Source organism: Molothrus ater, chromosome 3 (genome assembly GCF_012460135.2).
Source record: "Molothrus ater isolate BHLD 08-10-18 breed brown headed cowbird chromosome 3, BPBGC_Mater_1.1, whole genome shotgun sequence".
Taxonomy (NCBI): domain Eukaryota; kingdom Metazoa; phylum Chordata; class Aves; order Passeriformes; family Icteridae; genus Molothrus; species Molothrus ater.
Window position 1 is genome coordinate 112,078,337 of NC_050480.2, and position 16,945 is coordinate 112,095,281.

Genomic DNA, 16,945 nt, shown 5'->3' on the forward strand with positions numbered 1-16,945 from the left:
TGCCACAAAAATGCTCATGTGGCATCTTGTTCTCATTCACCAACATAATAGGCTAAAAATCAGTATTTTCTAAATTATTCTTTGGGGAACACGTGTTAGGCAGGGGGAAAACATCCCAGGCTTCTCACACCTGATTTTTCTTTAATAATATTTGGGTACAGAGGCTCTCCAGGCAGGAGTTTGACCCCCATTCCCTGTGTCCTCTCAATTTTTGGAACCACTGCACACAGCAGCAGCAGCAGCAGCAGCAGCCCAAAATTCCAGAATTTATTCCTGATCATTTTTTCCTGGAATGGAATTTGCAAGATTCACTCAAGATTACCTCAGAGTCCATTTTTCTGGATTTTCCTGTCAAAAGGATGCAGCTCTCACACAAGGCACTGCTCCCTCAGAAACCTCATCGCACAAAATTGTCAGATCTGCTCGTTTTTGTACAAAACCCAAATTCAGCAGCCCAAAATTCCAGAATCTATTCCTGATCATTCTTTCCTGCTCATGGAATTTGCAATATTCACTCAGATTACCTCAAAGTCCATTTTTCTGGATTTTCCTGTCAAAAGGATGCAGCTGATGGCTCTAACACAAGGAACTTCTCCCTCAGAAACCTCACCTCACAAAATTGTTAGATCGCGCTCGTTTTTATACAAAACCCAAATTCAGCAGCACAAAACTGCAGAATTTATTCCTGATCATTTTTTCCTGCTCATGGAATTTGCAAGATTCTCTCAGATTATCTCAAAGTCCATTTTTCTGGATTTTCCTGTCAAAAGGATGCAGCTGATGGCTCTCACACGAGGCACTGCTCCCTCAGAAACCTCATTACACAAAATTGTCAGATCAGCTCGTTTTTGTACAAAACCCAAATTCAGCAGCCCAAAATCGCAGAATTTATTCCTGATCATTCTTTCCTGGAATGGAATTTGCAAGATTCACTCAGATTACCTCAGAATCCACTGGATTTTCCTGTCAAAAGGATGCAGCTCTCACACGAGGCACTGCTCCCTCAGAAACCTCACCTCACAAAATTGTCAGATCTGCTCGTTTTTGTACAAAACCCAAATTCAGCAGCCCAAAATCGCAGAATTTATTCCTGATCATTCTTTCCTGCTCATGGAATTTGCAAGATTCACTCAGATTACCTCAGAGTCCATTTTTTTGGATTTTCCTGTCAAAAGGATGCAGCTGATGGCTCTCACATGAGGCACTGCTCCCTCAGAAACCTCATTACACAAAATTGTCAGATCGCGCTCGTTTTTGTACAAAACCCAAATTCAGCAGCCCAAAATTCCAGAATTTATTCCTGATCATTCTTTCCTGGAATGGAATTTGCAAGATTCACTCAAGATTATCTCAGAATCCATTGGATTTTCCTGCCAAAAGGATGCAGCTCTCACACGAGGGAGGCCCTGCTCCCTCAGAAACCTCATTTTACAAAATTGTCAGATCAGCTCGTTTTTGTACAAAACCCAAATTCAGCAGCCCAAAATTCCAGAATTTATTCCTGATCATTTTTTCCTGGAATGGAATTTGCAAGATTCACTCAGATTACCTCAGAGTCCATTTTTCTGGATTTTCCTGTCAAAAGGATGCAGCTCTCACACGAGGGAGGCATTGCTCCCTCAGAAACCTCATCTCACAAAATTGTCAGATCAGCTCGTTTTTATAAAAAACACAAATTTAGCAGCCCAGAATCGCAGAATCTATTCCTGATCATTCTTTCCTGGAATGGAATTTGCAAGATTCACTCAAGATTACCTCAGGATCCACTGGATTTTCCTGTCAAAAGGATGCAGCTCTCACATGAGGGAGGCATCGCTCCCTCAGAAACCTCACCTCACAAAATTGTCAGATCGTGCTCGTTTTTGTACAAAACCCAAATTCAGCAGCCCAAAATTCCAGAATCTATTCCTGATCATTTTTTCCTGCTCATGGAATTTGCAAGATTCACTCAGATTATCTCAAAGTCCATTTTTCTGGATTTTCCTGTCAAAAGGATGCAGCTCTCACACGAGGCCCTGCTCCCTCAGAAACCTCATTTCTCAAAATCATTTTGTGCAAGATGTAACAGCTCTGCTTCTTCCCAGATCCTTTTTTCCCACCCAGGATTTCACCTGTACGTGACATTTCTGCCCTTTGCAGACCCAGCCTGAAGCAGAGAATTCTGCATTTCAAACAGATCAGCCCCAGGTACTCCTAGAGCGGGAATTCCCAAGGAATTATCAGGAATTCCTCTGCAATTCCAGCTTGGCTTTCACAATAAAACAAATCCAAAAGCTTCACGTGGTAAAAAAAAAAAATAAATAAAATGAATGAAATTGGAGGCTTTAATCAGCTGGTGATCCTGCACAGCTCCATTGTTCTGAGGGGAGCACAATCACACACGCTAACGAGAAAATTAATCCTTGCTGCCAATTAGTGCCTAAGATCAGGCTCCTTGCAAAACAGCAGCTGATTAAAATCCCCTTTTTTTCATCAGCTTTATGCTTCTGGGAGGCAGAACTGAGGAATGCAGGAAGCCAAGAAGTGTGAAATTTGGGATATGGTGAGCAGGGAAGGCAGAAGAAGAAGAGGAACTAACGGGTAAGAAATTCAAGATTTCCCACTTTACGTTTTCCCCACCTTTTGGGGATTATTAGGAAAGAAACATCACTAAAATGAGCCACTTAATACCTGACCCACCTCTGCTGGAAAAATTCTTCTTGTCCCAGATGCTGAGACTGGGCTGGGAATAAATATTGCTGTGCCTTAAAATGTTGGTGACATTTTAAACCCACTCTGGTTCTTTGCTAATTAAAAAAAAAAAAAAAAAGTGAAAAAATGGACCAAGACTCCAAAGGTGACAAAAATAGGGCTGGCAAGGGCACTAAATATGAAAAATTAAATGTCCTCACATGTGTAGTTGGATATTCCGTGGTCAATTAACTTCTAAATATTCAAGAAATCTAATTTTAGGGGGATTATTTATATCAATGGCCTGGTTCCATTCCACCTCTCCTCTCCAGCCTTCTTCCCTCATACTGCAAAACCCCAAATCAACTTCAGGACAACCCAGATTCTCCATTTCCCCCTTTTCCACGTCCTGGCCAGCCCAGCTGCATCCCTGAGTGCCAAGTGCTGCTCTTTTCTCATAGGGGAAATGGGAACGCAAGGCAGAGGAAGAGCCATTATCTCCCTGGCCACACGGTGACGGCGTCAGCTCCTTTTTTAGAGCCTCTGACCTCCAGTTTAATCCCAAAAGAAAATTCAGATCCAGCCCTCAGCCACGCCTGGCTCCTGTCCTTTAAAGCCTCTTCGATCCCCACCCATCATTTGTGGGGTCCCATAGAAATCAGGGTGAGGAAAAAGAAGTGGTGACAGCTCATTTAATACAAAAAAAACCTGGCAATCATCAAATGGAACTGCGACAAAAGCTGTCCTTGAATGGCTCCAACAGGCCACCAAATTCCACTTTTTCTGACCAAAATGTTGGCCACCAAATTCCACTTTTTCTGACCAAAATGTTGGCCCACAAAAAGTGCATGAAGGGAGGAAAATCAGCAAATCCTTCAAGGCCAAAGGAATTATGAGGGGGGAAAAGGGACAGGAGATAATAATAATAATAATAATAATAATAATAATAATAATAATAATAATAATAATAATAATAATAATAATAATAATTTACGTTATATATAATATAATATAATATAATATAAATATACATAATAATATATATAAAATATATAAATATAAATAATATATAAATTATATAATTATATAATTATTATATAATATATAATATAATATATAATTAAATAATAAATATTATCATTATTATTATTATTATTATTATTATTATTATTATTATTATTATTATTATTATTATTATTATTATTGTTATTGTTATTATTATTATTATTCTTTGGAGCAATAATAATCCCAAGAGATGGGAAAACAAGGCCAGCTCCCTGGGGGGGACAGGGGTAATTTGGTTTTTCCACCAGCCCAGGACTGATGGGACACACGGAGCCGTGGGAGCGACGCCGTCCCCACCCTGCAGCACCTCGGGAATACCTGGGAGAGAAGATTTGGGAGGGAAATTTTGGGAGGGAAATTTTGGGTGGGAAGATTTGGGTGGGAAGATTTGGGAGGGAAGATTTGGGAAGGAAGAGTTGGGAGGGAAGTTTTGGGTGGGAATATTTGGGTAGGAAGATTCAGCAGGGAAGATTTGTGGGGAAAGATTTGGGAGGGAAATTTTGGGGAGGGAAGATTTGGGAGGGAAATTTTGGGAGTGAAGATTTGGGATGGAAGATTTGGGGGGATGATTTGGGGGGATGATTTGGGAGGGAAAATATGGGAGGGAAATTTTGGGAAGGAAGACTTGGGAGGGAAAATTTGGGGAAGGAAGATTGGGGAGGGAAGATTTGGGGAAGGAATATTTGGGAAGGAAGTTTGGGGAGGGGAGATTTGGGAGGGAAGATTTGGGTAGGAATATGTGGGAAGGAAGATTTGGGAGGGAAGATTTGGGTGGGAAGATTTGGGAGAGAAATTTTGGGGAGGGAAGATTCAGGGAGAGAAGATTTGGGGAGAGAAGATTTGGGAAGGAAGATTTTGGGAAGGACTGTTTGGGAGGGAAGTTTTGGGTAGGAATATTTGGGATGGAAGATTTGGGAAGGAATATTTAGGAAGGAAATTTTGGGGAGGGAAGATTTGGGGTGGGAAGATTTGGGGAGAGAAGATTTGGGAGGGAAATTTTGGGGAAGGAAGTTTGTGAGGGAAATTTTGGGAAGGGAAGATTTGGGAGGGAAGACTTCAGAGAGAATTTTTGGGGAAGGAAGATTTGGGAGGGAAGATCAGGGAGAGAAGTTTTGGGAGGGAAAGTCTGAGGAGGGTAGATGTGGGAGGGAAATTTTGGGGAGGGAAATTTCGGGGAGGGAAGATTCGGGGAGAGAAGATTTGGGAAGGAAGATTTTGGGAAGGACTGTTTAGGAGGGAAGTTTTGGGTAGGAATATTTGGTTAGGAATATTTGGGATGGAAGATTTGGGAGGGAAGATTTGGTTAGGAATATTTGGGATGGAAGATTTGGGAGGGAAGATTTGGGGATGGAAGATTTGGGAGAGAAATTTTGGGAGGGAAGATTTGGGGATGGAAGATTTGGGAGGGAAGATTGGGAAGGAATATTTGAGAAAGAAGTTTTGGGGAGGGATGATTTGGGAGGGAAATTTTGGGATGGAAGATTTGGGAAGGAATATTTAGGAAGGAAATTTTGGGGAGGGAAGATTTGGGGCGGGAAGATTTGGGGAGAGAAGATTTGGGGAGAAGATTGGGGGAAGGAATATTTGGGGAGGGAAGTTTGGGAGCAAAGTTTTGGGAAGGGAAGATTTGAGAGGGAAGATTTAGGAAGGAAATTTTGGGGAGGGAAGATTCGGGGAGGGAAGATTTGGGAAGGAAGATTTTGGGAAGGACTATTTGGGAGGGAAGTTTTGGGAGCGAAGTTTTGGGAAGGGATGATTTGGGAGCGAAGATTTCAGAGATTTTGGGGGAAGGAATATTTGGGAGGGAAAACTTGGGAGGGAAAGTTTGGGGAGGGAAGATCTGGGAGGGAAATTTTGGGAGGAAGATTTGGGAGGGGAGATTTAGGAGGGAAGTTTTGAGTAGGAATATTTGGGAGGGAAGATCTGGGAGGGAAAACTTGGGAGGGATATTTTGGGAGGAAAGATTTGGAAGGGAATATTTGGGTAGGAATATCTGGGAGGGAAGTTTTGGGAGGGAAGATTTGGGATGGATGATTTGGGGGGATGATTTGGGAGGGAAAATGTGGGAGGGAAATTTGGGGAAGGAAGATTTGAGAGGGAGGTTTGGGGAAGGAATATTTGGGAAGGAAGTTTGGGGAGGGGAGATTTGGGAGGGAAGATTTGGGAGAGAAAATTTGAGAGGGAAGATTTGGGAGGGAAGATTTGGGTGGGAAATTTTGGGGAGGGAAGATTCAGGGAGAGAAGATTTGGGAAGGAAGATTTTGGGAAGGACTGTTTGGGAGGGAAGTTTTGGGTAGGAATATTTGGGATGGAAGATTTGGGAAGGAATATTTAGGAAGGAAATTTTGGGGAGGGAAGATTTGGGGTGGGAAGATTTGGGGAGAGAAGATTTGGGGAGAAGATTGGGGGAAGGAATATTTGGGGAGGGAAGTTTGGGAGCAAAGTTTTGGGAAGGGAAGATTTGAGAGGGAAGATTTAGGAAGGAAATTTTGGGGAGGGAAGATTCGGGGAGGGAAGATTTGGGAAGGAAGATTTTGGGAAGGACTATTTGGGAGGGAAGTTTTGGGAGCGAAGTTTTGGGAAGGGAAGATTTGGGAGCGAAGATTTCAGAGAGAATTTTGGGGGAAGGAATATTTGGGAGGGAAAACATGGGAGGGAAAGTTTGGGGAGGGAAGATCTGGGAGGGAAATTTTGGGAGGAAGATTTGGGAGGGGAGATTCAGGAGGGAAGTTTTGAGTAGGAATATTTGGGAGGGAAGATCTGGGAGGGAAAACTTGGGAGGGATATTTTGGGAGGGAAGATTTGCAAGGGAATATTTGGGTAGGAATATCTGGGAGGGAAGTTTTGGGAGGGAAGATTTGGCAGGGAAGGAAGATTTGGGGGGATGATTTGGGGGGATGATTTGGGAGGGAAAATGTGGGAGGGAAATTTGGGGAAGGAAGATTTGAGAGGAAGATTTGGGGAAGGAATATTTGGGAAGGAAGTTTGGGGAGGGGAGATTTGGGAGGGAAGATCTGGGTAGGAATATGTGGGAAGGAAGATTTGGGAGGGAAGATTTGGGAGAGAAAATTTGAGAGGGAAGATTTGGGAGGGAAGATTTGGGGAGGAAGATTTGAGAAAGAAGTTTTGGGAGGGAGGTTTTGTGAGGGAAATTTTACGAGGGAAATTTTGTGAGGGAAATTTTGTGAGGGAAATTTTAGAAGGAATATTTGGGAAGGAATATTTGGGTAGGAATATTTGGGAGTAAAGTTTTCCCAGCACTACCAAAAGCAGCTGTCAGCAGGTCCCACCAAAATGTCACAAACACCTCAGAGCTGGCTGTGCCAGGGAAGGAAGGAGGGAGGCAAAATAATTCTCATTTCAGCCTCTGCCACAGCCAGGCTGGGCTGGATTCTGATGGGACATTCCACATTCAAGGGGCTGGAAAAAGGGAGATTTACAGGAAATTTTGGGCAAAAATCCTTCCCTGGGATGGTGGGGAGGCTGTGGAGGAGAATTCCCAGAGGATTTGTGGCACAGCTCCTCATCACTGGGGACTCACCACTCCCTTAAGGACAGTGGATGCCAAATTTTTTTCCATCAGAGGCAAAATAATTCTCATTTCAGCCTCTGCCACAGCCAGGCTGGGCTGGTGCTCGTCCTCTGCCAAAAGCACCAAAATCCTCCAGGGATATCTGGGAATAAACGAACGCTCCAAGGCCCTGGATGCAACAGCCCTGCCCCAAATCCTGCTGGATTCAATCACAAACCTGAAGGATTCTCTTGCCCAGGAGCTGATTCCAGCAGTGGGAGGATTCTGATGGAACATTCCACATTCAAGAAGCTGAAAAAATGGAGATTTAGAGGAAATTTTGGGCAAAAATCCTTCCCTGGGAAGGTGGGGAGGAGAATTCCCAGAGGATTTGTGGCGCAGCTCCTCATCACTGGGGACTCACCACTCCCTTAAGGACAGTGGATGCCAAATTTTTTTCCATCAGAGGCAAAATAATTCTCATTTCAGCCTCTGCCACAGCCAGGCTGGGCTGGATTCTGATGGGACATTCCACATTCAAGGGGCTGGAAAAAGGGAGATTTACAGGAAATTTTGGGCAAAAATCCTTCCCTGGGAAGGTGGGGAAGCTGTGGAAGAGAATTCCCAGAGGATTTGTGGCACCGCTCCTCATCACTGGGGACTCACCAGAGGCAAAATAATTCTCATTTCAGCCTCTGCCACAGCCAGGCTGGGCTGGATTCTGATGGGACATTCCACATTCAAGAGGCTGAAAAATGGAGATTTACAGGAAATTTTTGGGCAAAAATCCTTCCCTGGGAAGGTGGGGAAGAGAATTCCCAGAGGATTTGGGGCTGTTCCATCCAGGCTGGGGTGGTGGGAGGTGCCCAGGTTGAGCTCGAATTTCTCTTTTTTCCAAAACTTTCTGGAATCCCCTGATTTTGCTGATTCTCTAAGCTGACAATGCGACTTTAATATCATTATGGAGGAATTACAGCAGCTTAAAGTCTCAAAAAAGCAACCTTAGTGATTATTTCTCAATCTCGCACCAAAATTCACTCGTTTTCTCCGTTTTACAATAAAATTCACTCATTTTCCTCTGTTTTGCAACAAAATTCACTCCTTTTGCTCCATTTCACAACAGAATTCTCTCCTTTCACTCCATTTTACAACAAAATTCTCTCCTTTTGGGCCAATTCCCACCAAAATTCACTCATTTTTCTCCATTTCACAATAAATTCTCTCCTTTTGCTCCATTTCACAATAAAAATACCTCAATATTCTGAATTTCCATTTGAGTCCCATCACCGAATATCTCAATATTCTGAATTTCCATTCATTTTCATGTTTTCACAAAATACCACAATATTCTGAAGTTCCATTTGAGTCCCATCACAAAATACCTCAATATTCTGAATTTCTACTCATTTGAGTCTTACACAAAACACCTCAATATTCTGAATTTCCATTTTAATTTCATCACAAAATACCACAATGTTCTGAATTTCCACTCATTTTAGTCTCATCACAAAATACCTCAATATTCTGAATTTCTACTCATTCGAGTCTTATCACAAAATACCTCAATATTCTGAATTTCCATTTGAGTCTTATCTCAAAATACCTCAATGTTCTGAATTTCCATTCATTTGAATCTCATCACAAAATACCTCAATATTCTGAATTTCTACTCATTTGAGTCTTAGCACAAAATACCTCAATATTCTGAATTTCCATTTGAGTCTTATCTCAAAATACCTCAATGTTCTGAATTTCCATTCATTTGAGTCTTATCTCAAAATACCTCAATATTCTGAATTTCCATTTGAGTCCCATCTCAAAATACCTCAATGTTCTGAATTTCCATTCATTTGAGTCCCATCACAAAATACCTCAATATTCTGAATTTCTACTCATTTGAGTCTTACACAAAATACCTCAATATTCTGAATTTCCATTTGAGTCTTATCTCAAAATACCTCAATGTTCTGAATTTCCATTCATTTGAGTCTTATCTCAAAATACCTCAATGTTCTGAATTTCCACTCATTTTAGTCTCATCACAGAATACCTCAATATTCTGAATTTCCATTTGAGTCCCATCACAAAATACCCCAATATTCTGAATTTCCATTCATTCGAGTCTAATAATAATGAAATTAAAGTAATAAAAATATATACTATGACTACAATACTTTCTAAAATAATTAAATCTAATGAAAACTATTTAATATTGATGAAAAGAAGTACAACAATTTCTTTAGAAGTGTATTTACCTCCATGGCGAGGGCGGCGGTGTGCTGGTCGTAGTGGTTCAGGAGGTTGGGCATGAAGGTGCTGTTGTAGGGCAGGTCCTGGCACATCCTCAGCGCGATGGGCTCGCAGGAGAAGAGGCTGTGCCCGGCCCCGGGGGGCACCCAGCACGCCAGGAGCCACAGGGAGCCGAGCACCCACCGCGCGGGGACCCCGGCGCTCATCCCGCGGCTCCCGGGCAAGGCGGGCGCTCCCCTCACGAACGGCGCCATCTTGCGCACGGAGCAAACCCCGCCGGGCCTCGCTCGCGCTTCCCCGCGGCTGCCGCAAGAGTTTGGGCCTTCAACATCCTCAGGGTGAAAAAGGAATTTTGGCCTTTTTTTTTGGTGGGTTTTTCTTTTTTTCCCACTCTCGGTCCTGAGTGGAAAATTGGAATTTCAACCGCATTCCCACACTGTGGAGGCCATGGTGATAGGGGAGGGATCCAGGGGCTTCCTGCTTTTGTCCTGAAAAACAGACAGAACACACTGAGAAAGCTGGAATGAGGAAAATATTCCAATATTTCACCTCTCACTTCCTCATTAAACCTAAAAGGTGAGGTTTAATCCTGATTTTTTTACATTTCTGGAGCACCCAAAAATGAAAATATTCCAATATTTCACCTCTCACTTCCTCAACTCCTTCAAGTTTTCCGACAAGGTGAGGTTTAATCCTGATTTTTTTACATTTCTGGAGGAATTGAATGGAAGAAAAGCACCCAAAAATGAAAATATGCCAATATTTCACCTCTCACTTCCTCAACTCCTTCAAGTTTTCCTACAAGAGGAGTTTAATCCTGATTTTTTTTTTTAATTTCTAGAGGAATTGAATGGAAAAATTGGATGGAAGACAGAAGAAAAGCACCCAAAATTGAAAATATTCCAATCTTTTACTTCTCACTTCCTCAACTCCTACAAGGTGAGGTTTAATCCTGATTTTTTTACATTACTGGAGGAATTGAATGGAAGAAAAGCACCCAAAAATGAAAATATTCCAATATTTCACATCTCAGTTCCTCAATTCCTTCAAGTTCTCCTACAAGATGAGTTTTAATTCCTCATTTTTTTACATTTCTGGAGGAAATAAATGGAATAAGATTGGTGGAAATGGAAGAAAAACAACCCAAAAGGAAATATTCCAATATTTCACCTCTCACTTCCTCAACTCCTTCAAGTTCTCCTACAAGAGGAGTTTAATCCTGATTTTTTTACATTTCTGGAGGAATTGAATGGAAGAAAAGCACCCAAAAAATGAAAATATTCCAATATTTTACTTCTCACTTCCTCAACTCCTACAAGGTGAGGTTTAATCCTGATTTTTTTACATTTCTGGAGGAATTGAATGGAAGAAAAGCACCCAAAAATGAAAATATTCCAATATTTCACCTCTCACTTCCTCAACTCCTTCAAGTTCTCCTACAAGGTGAGGTTTAATCCTGATTTTTTTACATTTCTGGAGGAAATAAATGGAAAAAAATTGATGGAAATGGGAGAAAAACACCCAAAAATGAAAATATTCCAATATTTTACTTCTCACTTCCTCAACTCCTGCAAGTTCTCCTACAAGAGGAGTTTAATCCTGATTTTTTAAATTTCTGGAGGAATTGAATGGAAGAAAAGCACCCAAAAATGATGAAAAATGGGGATCATCCTGATTAGGACAGAATATTTTTAGAAAATCCCACAAATTTCAGCTTGGCCACAGTGAAATATTGAAATATTGAATACTGAAATATTGAAATATTGAAATATTGAGATACTGAAATATTGAAATAGTGAAATATTGAAACATTGAAACATTGAAATATTGAAATATTGTAATATTGAAATATTGAAATATTGAAATATTGAAATACTGAAATACTGAAATATTGAAATATTGAAATACTGAAATATTCAAATATTGGAATATTGAAATATTAAAATATTGAAACATTGAAATATTGAAATATTGAAATATTGAAATATTGAAATATTGAAATACTGAAATATTGAAATATTGGAATATTGAAATATTGAAATATTGGAAATATTGAAATTTTGGAATATTGAAATATTAAAATATTGAAACATTGAAATATTGAAATACTGAAATATTGAAATACTGAAATATTGAAATATTGGAATATTGAAGTATTGAAATATTGAAATATTGGAAATATTGAAATATTGAAATTTCCACCACATTCCTGCTTTTTTCCTGGAGAACTTGGAGCACAAACCAGACAGAGGACACTGAGAAAGCTGAAATAATGAAAATATTCCAATGTTTCACCTCTCACTTCCTCAACTCCTTCAAATTCTCCTACAAGAGGAGTTTAATCCTGATTTTTTTACATTTCTGGAGGAAATGAATGGAAAAAATTAATGGAAATGGAAGAAAAGCACCCAAAAAATGCCCAGAGTGAGAGAGAGGAAGGGTTTAATTACCAGGCATGTGCTGTAATTCACATTTTATTTTATTTTATTTTATTTTATTTTATTTTATTTTATTTTATTTTATTTTATTTTATTTTATTTCTATTTACACAAGCCCCTCTTCTGGTCAGAAAAATTCAGGTTTTGAGCCCTCGGTGCAGTTTGGGGCTTGGACTGGAGAATTTTGAGAGTTTCCTTCCAACCTCAATAATTCTGGGGTTTCTGAGAGGGAAAAGGGTTTGGATGCAGCTCCCAGGCACAAACCCGGCAATTTTGGGGCTTTTCTGCCTAAATTCGGCAATTTTGGGGCTTTTCTGCCCAAATTTGGGAGTTTTGGGATTTTTTTGTGCACAAATTTGGCAATTTTGGGGTTTTTTTGTGCGCAAATTTGGCAATTTTTGGGATTTTTTTGTGCACAAATTTAGCAATTTGGGGGCGGGTTTGTGCCCAAATTTGGGAGTTTTGGTGCCCAAATTAGAGAATTTGGGGGGTTTTTTGTGACCAAATTTGGGGGTTTTGTGCCCAAATTAGGGAATTTTGGGGGTTTTTTGTGACCAAATTTGGGAGTTTCGGTGCCCAAATTAGGGAATTTTGGGGGGTTTTGTGACCAAATTTGGGAATTTTTTTTGTGCCGAAATTGGGCAATTTTGGGATTTTTTTGTGCGCAAATTTGGGAATTTTGGGGATTTTTTGTGCGCAAATTAGGCAATTTTGGAGGGTTTTTTGTGCCCAAATTAGGCGATTTTGGGATTTTTTTGTGCACAAATTTGGCAATTTTGGGGGGTTTTGTGCCCAAATTAGGGAATTTTGGGGTTTTTTTGTGACCAAATTTGGGAATTTTGGTGCCCAAATTAGGGAATTTTGGGGTTTTTTTTGTGCCCAAATTTGGGAGTTTTGGTGCCCAAATTTGGCAATTTTGGGATTTTTTTGTGCCCAAATTTGGCAATGTTGGGGCTTTTCTGCCCAAATTTGCGAGTTTTGGGGGTTTTTTGTGACAAAATTTGGGAATTTTGGGGGGTTTTTGTGACAAAATTTGGGAGTTTTGGTGCCCAAATTAGGGAATTTTGGGGGTTTTTTGTGACCAAATTTGGGAATTTTGGGGGGGGTTTTGTGCCCAAATTTGGAATTTGGGGATTTTTTTTGTGCGCAAATTTGGGAATTTTGGGGATTTTTTGTGACCAAATTTGGGAATTTTGGGATTTTTTTGTGACAAAATTTGGGAATTTTGGGATTTTTTTTTTTTTGGTGCGCAAATTTGGGAATTTTGTGATTTTTTTTCTGCCCAAAATTGAGGAATTGGGAATTTTCCATGCCCAAAACATGGGAATTTTTGGCTTTTTGTGCCTAAAAATCAGGAATTTTGACTTTTTCTCCTCCTAATTCCAGGAATTGCCCATTTCCCTCATTTCTAACCCCATTTTTATCCCCAAATTTCTCTTTTCCCTCCATTTCTAACCCCAAATATCCATTTTTCCCTCATTTTTAACCCCAAATTTCTCCTTTTTTCCCCTTTCCTTTTTTGCAGAGGCTGGTTAAAAACAAATATTCAAAAAGAGGGCGAATAAAAAAAGACCAAGCTGCTAAAATAACCACGTTAAATTCAGTTTATTGACAGCTTTGCTTTCACAGGGGAAGATGTGACTGAAATGAGGGAAAAAATAGAAATAGGAAAAGCTCCAAAGGCAGGAAAAACAAACCATGAGCCAAAAGAAAAAAGCAGCTTGAAAATTGTGGCCTTCTGATGGAAAAATGTCATTTTTCAGATTGACTTTTCAAGATGAAACAAGATTGAAAAGTTGTGTCCTGATGGAAGAAATGTCATTTTTCAGATTGACTTTTCAAGGTGAAATGAGCTTGAAAAGTTGTGTCCTTCTGATGGAAAAATGTCATTTTTTATCTTGACTTTTCAGGATATCAGCTTGAAAAGTTGTGTCCTGATTTAAGAAATGTCATTCCTCAGATTGGCTTTTCAAGGTGATTTGAGCTTAAAAAGTTGTGTCCTTCTGATGGAAAAAATGTCATTTTTCATATTGAAAATGTTTCATTCATTGAAATATTTCATATTTCAAGATGAGAAGCTTGAATAATTGTGTTCTTCTGATGGAAAAAATATAATTTTTCAGATTGACGTTTCAAGGTGATACCAGCTTGAAAAGCTGTGTCCTTCTGATGGAAAAAAAAGTCATTTTTCAGATTGACTTTTCAAGATGAAACAACCTTGAAAAGTTGTGTCCTGATGGAAGAAATGTCATTTCTCAGATTGGCTTCTCAAGATGGTATGAGCTTGAAAAGTTGTGTCTTTCTGATGGAAGAAATGTCATTTTTCATGTTGACTTTTCAGGGTGATATGAGCTTCAAAAGTTGCGTCCTTATGATTGAAGAAATGTCATTTTTCACGTTGACTTTTCAAGGTGATATCAGCTTGAAAAGTTGTGTCCTGATGGAAAAAATGTCATTTTTCAGATTGACTTTTCAAGGTGATATCAGGTTGAAAAGTTGTTTCCTTCTGATGAAAAAATGTCGTTTTTCACATTGACTTTGAAGATGATATCAGCTTGAAAAGTTGTGTCCTTCGGATTGAAGAAATGTCATTTTTCATGTTGATTTTTCAAGATGAAACAAGCTTGAAAATTGTGTCCTGATGGAAAAAATGTTGTTTTTCAGATTGCTTTTCAAGGTGGTGGGAGCTTGAAAAGTTGTGTTCTTCTGATTTAAGAAATGTCATTTCTCAGATTGGCTTTTCAAGATGATATCAGCTTGAAAAGTTGTGTCCTTCTGATTGCAGAAATGTCATTTTTCATGTTGACTTTTCAAGGTGATATCAGCTTCAAAAGTTGTGTCTTTCTGATGGAAAAATGTCATTTTTCATGTTGACTTTTCAAGATGGCATCAGCTTGAAAAGTTGCGTTCTTCTGCTGGCAAAAATATAATTTTTCAGATTGACTTTTCAAGATGATATGAGCTTGAAAAGTTGTGTTCTTCTGATGGAAAAATGTCATTTTTATGTTGACTTTTCAGGATGATATCAGCTTGAAATGTTGTATCCTGATTTCAGAAATGTCATTTCTCAGATTGGCTTTTCGAGGTGATATGAGCTTGAAAAATTGCATCCTGATGGAAAAAATGTGATTTCCCAGATTGATTTTTCAAGATGGTATGAGCTTGAAAATTGTGTCCTTCTGATGGAAAATTTAATTCTTCAGATTGGCTTTTCAAGGTGATATGCGCTTGAAAAGTTGGGTCCTTCTGATTGCAGAAATGTCATTTCTCATGTTGACTTTTCAAGGTGATATCAGCTTCAAAAGTTGTGTCTTTCTGATGGAAAAATGTCATTTTTCATGTTGACTTTTCAAGATGAAACAAGCTTGAAAATTGTGTCCTGATGGAAAAAATGTCGTTTTTCAGATTGACTTTTCGAGGTGGTATGAGCTTGAAAAGTTGTGTCCTGATTTAAGAAATGTCATTTCTCAGATTGACTTTTCAAGATGATATGAGCTTGAAAATTGTGTCCTTCTGATGGAAAAATGTCATTTTTCAGATTGACTTTTCATGATATGAGCTTCAAAAGTTTTGTCTTTCTAATGGAAAAATGTCATTTTTCATGTTGACTTTTCAAGGTGGTATGAGCTTGAAAAGTTGTGTTCTTCTGATGGAAATAATGTCATTTTTCATAGTGACTTTTCAAGGTGATGTCAGCTTGAAAAGTTGTGTTCTTCTGATGAGGAAATGTCATTTTTCTGATTGACTTTGAAGATGCTATCAGCTTCAAAAGTTGTGTTCTTCTGATGGAAAAAATGCCATTTTTCATATTGAAAATATTTCATATTTCAATATTTCATAGATTGAAATATTTCATATTTTCATATTTCAAGATGAGGAGCTTGAATAATTGTGTCCTTCTGATGGAAAAATGTCATTTTTCATGTTGACTTTTCAAGATGGCATCAGCTTGAAAAGTTGTGTTCTTCTGATGGAAAAAATGTCATTTTTATTTTGACCTTTCAGGATGATATCAGCTTGAAAAGTTGTATCCTGATTTAAGAAATGTCATTTTTCATGTTGACTTTTCAAGATGATATGAGCTTGAAAAGTTGCATCCTTCTGATGGAAAATTTAATTTCTCAGATTGACTTTTCAAGGTGATATCAGCTTGAACATTGTGTCCTTCTGATTGAAGAAATGTTATTTTTCACACTGACTTTTCAGGGTGATATGAGCTTGGAAAGTTGTGTTCTTCTGATGGAGAAAATGTCACTTTTCATGTTGACTTTTCAAGATGAAATGAGTTTGATAACTTGTGTTCTTCTGATTTAAAAAAAGTCATTTTTCATAGTGAGTTTTCAAGGTGATGGAAGCTTGAAAAGTTGTGTCCTGATTTAAGAAATGTCATTTCTCAGATTGGCTTTTCAAGGTGACAGGAGCTTGAAAGCTCTGTCCTTCTCATGGAAAAAATGTCATTTTTCAGATTGACTTTTCAAGATATGAACTTGAAAAGTTGTGCCCTTCTCATGAAAAAATGTCATATTTTTATGTTGACTTTTCAGGATGATATCAGCTTGAAAAGTTGTGTCCTGATTTATGAAATATCATTTCTCAGATTGACTTTTCAAGGTGATATCAGCTTGAAAAGTTGTGTTCTTCTGCTGGAAAAAATGTCATTTTTCATATTTCAATGTTTCATACATTTAAATATTTCACATTTTCATTTTTCAAGATGAGGACCTTGAAAAGTTGTGTCCTGATGGAAAAAATGTCGTTTTTCACATTGACTTTTCAAGGTGATATGAGCTTGAACATTGTGTCTTTCTGATGGAAAAATGTCATTTTTCAGATTGACTTTTCAAGGTGATGTCAGCTTCAAAAGTTGTGTCCTGATTTAAGAAATGTCATTTCTCAGATTGGCTTTTCAAGGTGGTATGAGCTTGAAAAGTTGTGTCCTTCTGATTGCAGAAATGTCATTTTTCATGTTGACTTTTCAAGATGGTATCAGCTTGAAAAGTTATGTCCTTCT

At 38.9% G+C, this 16,945-nt stretch overlaps 1 protein-coding gene across 2 annotated transcripts in view; it reads right to left on the reverse strand.

Moving 5' to 3' along the window:
* The window catches only part of FZD3 (frizzled class receptor 3), a 73,803-nt gene that overhangs the window by 52,649 nt on the left and 4,209 nt on the right, over nt 1-16,945 (reverse strand). For both annotated transcript variants that reach the window (XM_036379854.2, XM_036379853.2), the window contains exon 2: nt 9,502-9,984. In XM_036379854.2, the coding sequence (XP_036235747.1) occupies nt 9,502-9,750 (249 nt within the window). In that variant the 5' untranslated portion in view covers nt 9,751-9,984. The remainder of the gene's footprint in view (nt 1-9,501; nt 9,985-16,945) is intronic.